This window comes from Sminthopsis crassicaudata, chromosome 5, assembly GCF_048593235.1.
Source record: "Sminthopsis crassicaudata isolate SCR6 chromosome 5, ASM4859323v1, whole genome shotgun sequence".
NCBI lineage: Eukaryota > Metazoa > Chordata > Mammalia > Dasyuromorphia > Dasyuridae > Sminthopsis > Sminthopsis crassicaudata.
The window spans coordinates 100,783,738-100,789,737 of NC_133621.1; the positions used below are offsets into that span (position 1 = coordinate 100,783,738).

A 6,000-nucleotide genomic window follows, 5' to 3' on the forward strand; every position below is an offset into this window, starting at 1 on the left:
GACTGTTGTCTTTTTGTTATGGTACAATAGCATTCCACTATATTCATGCTTCAATTCGTGCAGCCATTTCCTGACTGATGCCACCTTCTTGAGTTCAGTTTTTTGCCATTCTGAAAAAGTTATATTTTTCAAATGGTAGCACTGGGTTAAAATATAGGCAGTTTAGTGATTCAGTGGGTAGGGTTCTACTTAAAACATTAGCGATTCCATCTGTAAGTTAAGCTATTAGTGGCTACTCTTATTAAGCATTCTTTCGAATATAGATTGTTTATTGAGACCTTTCACGATCTTCATTGATTCTGTACACATTTTTGTTAAACACATAACATATGCAATCACCCTGCCATAGTGGTTAGGGCTGGAACCAGGTCTGGCCTTCGGCATGTATGATTGTATGGTACTGGGCAGCTCTTCTAACCTCTCAATGTTCCAGCCAGTTTTCTTGAGACAGTTTAAATCTGCATTGGATTGAAATCCAAGTTTCCTTACCTGAGACTTCACGTATGAAAAAAAATCACAGGTCTATCTCTGTGTCTAAGGCATCATGCTATTTACTTTTCTAGTACAAGTCCTTCCTTTTGAAGGGCTTACATTGTAAGCCAGGGTTTGGGTTTTTTGTTTTTGTTTTTTTTGTTGTTGTTGTTGTTGATGCAATTGGAGTTGTGACCTGCCAGGGACACACAGCCAGGAAGTGTTAAATGTCTAAGGCCAGATTTGAATTCAAGTCCTCCCGACTTCAGGGCTTGTGCCCTATCCATTGTACTACTTAGCTGCCCCTAGGCCAGGGTTTTTAACCTGGAATCCTTGAACCCCCAAAGGATGCATGCATGGGGGAGGCATTTATAAATAATATTCAGCATTTTCTTCAGTTATGAAGATAGGGCCAAGAAGTTCATAGGCTTCATCTCATTGAGAGTACTCAGCACAAAAAAGAGTTAGAAACTCCTGTATTAGGGGCATCTAATATACAGAAAAATAAGTAAATATAAGGTTAACATAGGTAGGAGAGGGCATTAACAATTAAGGGGATTAGTGAGAGTTTCAAAAAGATATCTTTAAAGGCAATTTTTGAAGAAAGCTAAGGATTTTAATTCCTTATTTCCCTCCTTTCCACTCTTCCTTGAAAGATTGCTACTTTTTTTGGACACTGTTTCCAATGAGTTCTTGGACCATTCCATCACTGTTCATTTTATGTAACATATCTGTTAACCTTCTTCAAATTTGGCCTTGCTCAAGTGAAGTTTTCTTCCCTTCTCTTTTACTTTCAATTTAAAGCTCTCTCTCCAGGACAAAGTAACGTATGTCCCTTTTGCCTTTTAAAAAGTAAATGCTTTAAAATACTTTGAAAACAGAAGTACTCAATGGTTTTCTCATATTTAGGTTTTCTAATGATGGATCTGGGTAAACTTTTGTTTGCAGGTTTTTTCTGGAGCAGAACAATAGGATATTCCAGACTTTGCTGGAGGTTTCCGCAAGCCAGGACAAGACCCTGACAGCAGAGCATGCCCGGGGTATGGGCCTAGACCCCCAAGGGGACCGAAGCTTTCTTATGGACCTGTTGGAAGCATATGGCATTGATGTGATGCTAGTCATTGATAATCCCTGCTGCCCATAGAGAGGGTATGATTCCCTCATGTGAAGAGAAGCATCCCTGGAGTTCACCCCACTGGTTCCCAAAGGATTCCATTTTTATTTAACAAGTTTATAAGAAAGGATATTATTTATACTTTCCAACAAATGTAACTTTTACATTTTTCTTTTTTCCCCTTTCTCTATTCCCCAAATTGAATGACCTTGGTTTTGTATTCTGGCTCTGATAGAACTTTCACCCCAAAGCTGCCCGGGTTTTGGGCTTGGTCTGATCTTGGGAAGTGAGAGAGAAAGGTGATTTCTTAAGATCTTCTAGAGTAACTCAGGGATGAGATCAGTTACCAGGACCGATTATAGGAGGTCTGCTTTTCTAAAACATTGGAACAGACTTTGGGAAGGTCAAGAATTTCTTTTAACTGGGTGTGTTCAAGCAAAGACAACCATCTGTCCAGGCACCCAAAGGCAAGGGACCAGATACCCTCTCTAAGTCTCTAGATGCATTTTAGGATTTTGATCCTCTAATCTCATCATGATTTCCTTTTTGGAAGTGACACAAGCATGCTTCTCAATCTAAGTACTACTGTAAACTGGTATGAACGTCATAGGAAACTTGCAAGACTTGAATGAAGCCCTGAAACCTTTCTAGGGCTGCTATAAGACCATTCATTCCCCTTTCTCTCCGTTCTTTATTCTATATAGCTCAGGCTGTAGAGTTTGAATGGGGGCAAGACTTGACTACCATGCCCACTGCCAAAAATGTTCTTACCATTTAATTTCCATTCAGGGCTATATATAACTGGGTTTAAAAAGCAAGTTTTATAAGTGTGTAACTAAGTGGTGTATAACTAAGAAGGATAATCTCTTCAGAAGATTATAGCAGACCTGTGACAGAATCTAGTGAATATTTGGGCTTGATTAGCTCAGTTGGTCAGAGTATTACATTAAACAAAGCTAAGGAAATGGATGTGATCTCTTTTAAAAGATCTTTTAACAGTCCTCTTTATTTTTAACATGAAGGGCCATTTATGGCATTCTTGATTATTGTAATTGAAGCTGGGGACAGAGAAGTTTAATTTATTCCCTTCCTAGATAGGAAGGAATCTCAACAGTGCCTTCTCTCAGGGTGTAGTGGTCAAGAAACCACTGAACATGAGTTACAGAAGCATCCAAGTTCTCACAAAACTTTTTGTCTGGATGTTTTTCATAGCCATGTTCTAAGTAGCGAGTGACTGCCCTCCTGTTAACTTAGAGAAGGGAGGGAATTGTTAAGTTAGCTGCAGTTAGCAGACTGCTCCTGTGAGGACAATGAGACCTTTCACTATGTAGGCCCATTGGAGTGGTGGTGTAGAAACTATTCTTTCTGTTGGGTCTCAGTTTGTCTCATCATCCGGGTTCTTACTGGAAAGTGATTTCTCCCTTTCCTTTCTCTCATTTTGCTATTTTAAAACACATACATGTGCCCGTGATTACCAGGTGAATTGCCATAGTTGGGAAGAACAACGAGGAAATAATGAATTGTATTTTTTACCATCATGGTTGACAAAAGCTTCTGTTTTCTTTAGAAGTGTTTGCTCAGCCTGGCTTTTAGGATGTGAAATAAGTAAATACTGTGAAATGTAGCTATACTTGATGGTAATACAAACACATTCTCCATTTTTAGGGTATAATTTTTTTTTAGTAGACAAATAAGTATGGACTTCAAGTATTGATAGTAGACTTAATCAATTTCTTTTTTGTTGGGGGCAGTAGCCAACATTCCAGTGATAAAAATATTTATAAAGAAAAGAATTGAATTTCCTCTTTGGAACATCTTGGGCCTTCTTTTTTGCCACTATTACTCCACTGTGTCTAAAATGCCCTTGTACTTATGGGATCTAAGGCTTAAAAAGACCTTTGAGAATATATATTCAACCTGAGGGGCAATCTAGTCCCTTCTGTCATTATTCACTAAATTTTTCTTATACCAGCAGGTAAAGCTTTTCCCCTCTAATCCCTTCAGAGTTAAACTACCCAGGCCTAATCATCATCATCAATTCCCTTAGAACAGACTGAAAATCAAGGGCCTCATGGTGGAAAGGTCCTCACTTAGGTACACAGGATGTCAGAACTACTTAAGAGGCATTAGCCAGCACAAGCCATGCTATGGACTCTTTGTTTTAAAGTCTAAGCTTATGTTTCAAAGAGTATTAGAGTATTAGGTAGTGCTACATGGAAAGAAGATAGGATTAAAATCTGACATGAGCTTTCTGATCTTGTTACACCTGAAGCATTCTTTCTCCCTAGTGGGTGATTCTTGTTTTGCAATATTGGACCAGGGGCTTTGTACCCTACTGAGCCATAGTAAACAGTCACTGACTTGAAACAGAAAATATTTTGCTCTCATAGGGCATCAGCCATCAAAGCATCATAGATGTTTTTCATTCCCATTTTGGGATAAGGGAAGAGGGTAAGCAGGTTAGAGAGTAAAAGGAATGAGGAATTTACCTAGTAGAATCTGTGGTACTTATTTGCATACGTAATTTACCATTCTTCCCTTTGTTAAAGTAAAGCAAAATTTGGGACCAAAACATATTAAAAAAAAAAAAAATTATCTAGTGTGAAATTCCCATACCAAAACATCTATTGATCCACTACATTTTAACCTGAGCAGTGGAAGGTTGAAGAGAAATTTAAAACTTTACCGCTGCCTTGTTCTTAGTAGAATAAACTTAATAGAAGCTGTAGGAATTGAAGATGTTAATATTTTGAACAAACTAGAAAAATCCTTTAAAAAAAGAACCATGAGATTGCCTTTAAAATAATCTTTTGGAAGAACCTCCTGTGAAGGGCAACAACTAAATTGACCCTTTTAATGCAGTGATGCTCTAAGGTAAGGTTAAAAACTTACACTGTAGTAGGCACAAGTTACAGATGTCAGCAGTCTTTTCCAATTCCAATAGATAAATAGCTCATGCCTATACAAACTTAGGGGCACGAAGAATCAATGTTCTTCTAAGGTCTGATGCTTGATAGCAGCAAAAGCAAAAAAACAAACAAACAAAAAGAAAAAAACTGGGTAAACCCAAGGATGTAGGTCATTAGTATCTTAACACTAAGATCTATCTTTGCACTTGACTGATGAGATCAAGAATCCCTTGATTTGGGTGGCAAAAGCTACAGCTTCCATCCCCTACCCTGAAATATAATTGCAGAGAGTAGTCCCCTTACTTTTGTAGTCCCTATTCATCTTTTATGATGACCTGTAGGACTTTTTCCTATTAAAAATGGATACTACTCCAGTTTGACTTGACTGACAGAAAGTTGAAAGGGAATGGAGTCCATGTTTTTTAGCATGTCCTTAAAAGCTGTGATTAGAAATCTTATCTTGATTACTAATTGGTCTATGCTCTAAAGAGCCATAGATTACTGAACACTGTTAGAAAATCCTGCAAATTGATTTTTTTCCCTTTATTTTATAAGGAAAAGTTATTTAGTTGCTTACTGATAGAAAAATATTTCAAAACTACAATGCAATGCTGGAAAAAGACAATTTACATTATATTAAGGAAACCTATCCTAAAAAGCCACATAAGTATGGTTTAGACGTCTTAGCAAAGGGATGGGAGTTGTTGTTAAATATAAATATTGTCTTCTCAGGAAATAAGGTTTAGTTATTCTGAAGGAGACACGTTACACCAAATGCAAAAAAATCTATTTTCTTAGAAAGTAGTAAAGCTACATATTTCTGATCAATCAGCTCCTATTAATAAACCACTCCCTAGGGAAGATACAATATTGAAAAAATGGTATCATACCTTTGCACTGACGAAAGGAAAGGAGAGGAGCAGGAGAGGGAGAACCAAAAACCCCCCACCAAGATTAGGTTTATTCTCTTCATTTAGGTTAATCTTTGGTCATCCTAGAAATGTTAAATTTGAAAAAAAAAATAAAATAAAACTGGTATAGCTGAATATAATCAGATTCTTCTTGCCATATGAGTGCAGCCTCCTGAAAACCTTCAAGGTGGAAAGCACATCGAATTATTAATGTCACAGTTCTTTAACCTGTGCTAGCAATAACAAAAACCTTAAGTCTTCTCCCTCCCTCCCCTTCTTCAAAATCCCTTTTCCCTGAAAAGGATCCTTACCTACTGCATATGAAACCACGAAATCAGTAGGGTGAATACTACTCCAGTGACAGTGCTTGCAAACCTACTAATCCCTTAGCTGTTGTAATTCCAAAGGCCCAAGGAAGGCTGGGATTAACCCTAACAAGACAAAAATGGCACTTGAATTTGTTATGTTGTACAAATAGTTGCTGTATAGTTTTTATCATACCTGTATAGATCTGAGTCAAATGGGTTATAGAGGTTGATATGACCATAGTTACGGAAAATAGTTTTTACAATTAAAGTTCACATTTTAACATGAA

General features: G+C 37.4%; 1 protein-coding gene across 1 annotated transcript in view; it reads left to right on the top strand.

Moving 5' to 3' along the window:
* DENND11 (DENN domain containing 11) overlaps positions 1–6,000 on the top strand; it is a 46,486-nt gene extending 40,486 nt beyond the window's left edge. The window contains exon 9 of the mRNA XM_074267721.1: positions 1,420–6,000. Coding sequence (XP_074123822.1) covers positions 1,420–1,615 — 196 coding nt within the window. The 3' untranslated portion in view covers positions 1,616–6,000. The remainder of the gene's footprint in view (positions 1–1,419) is intronic.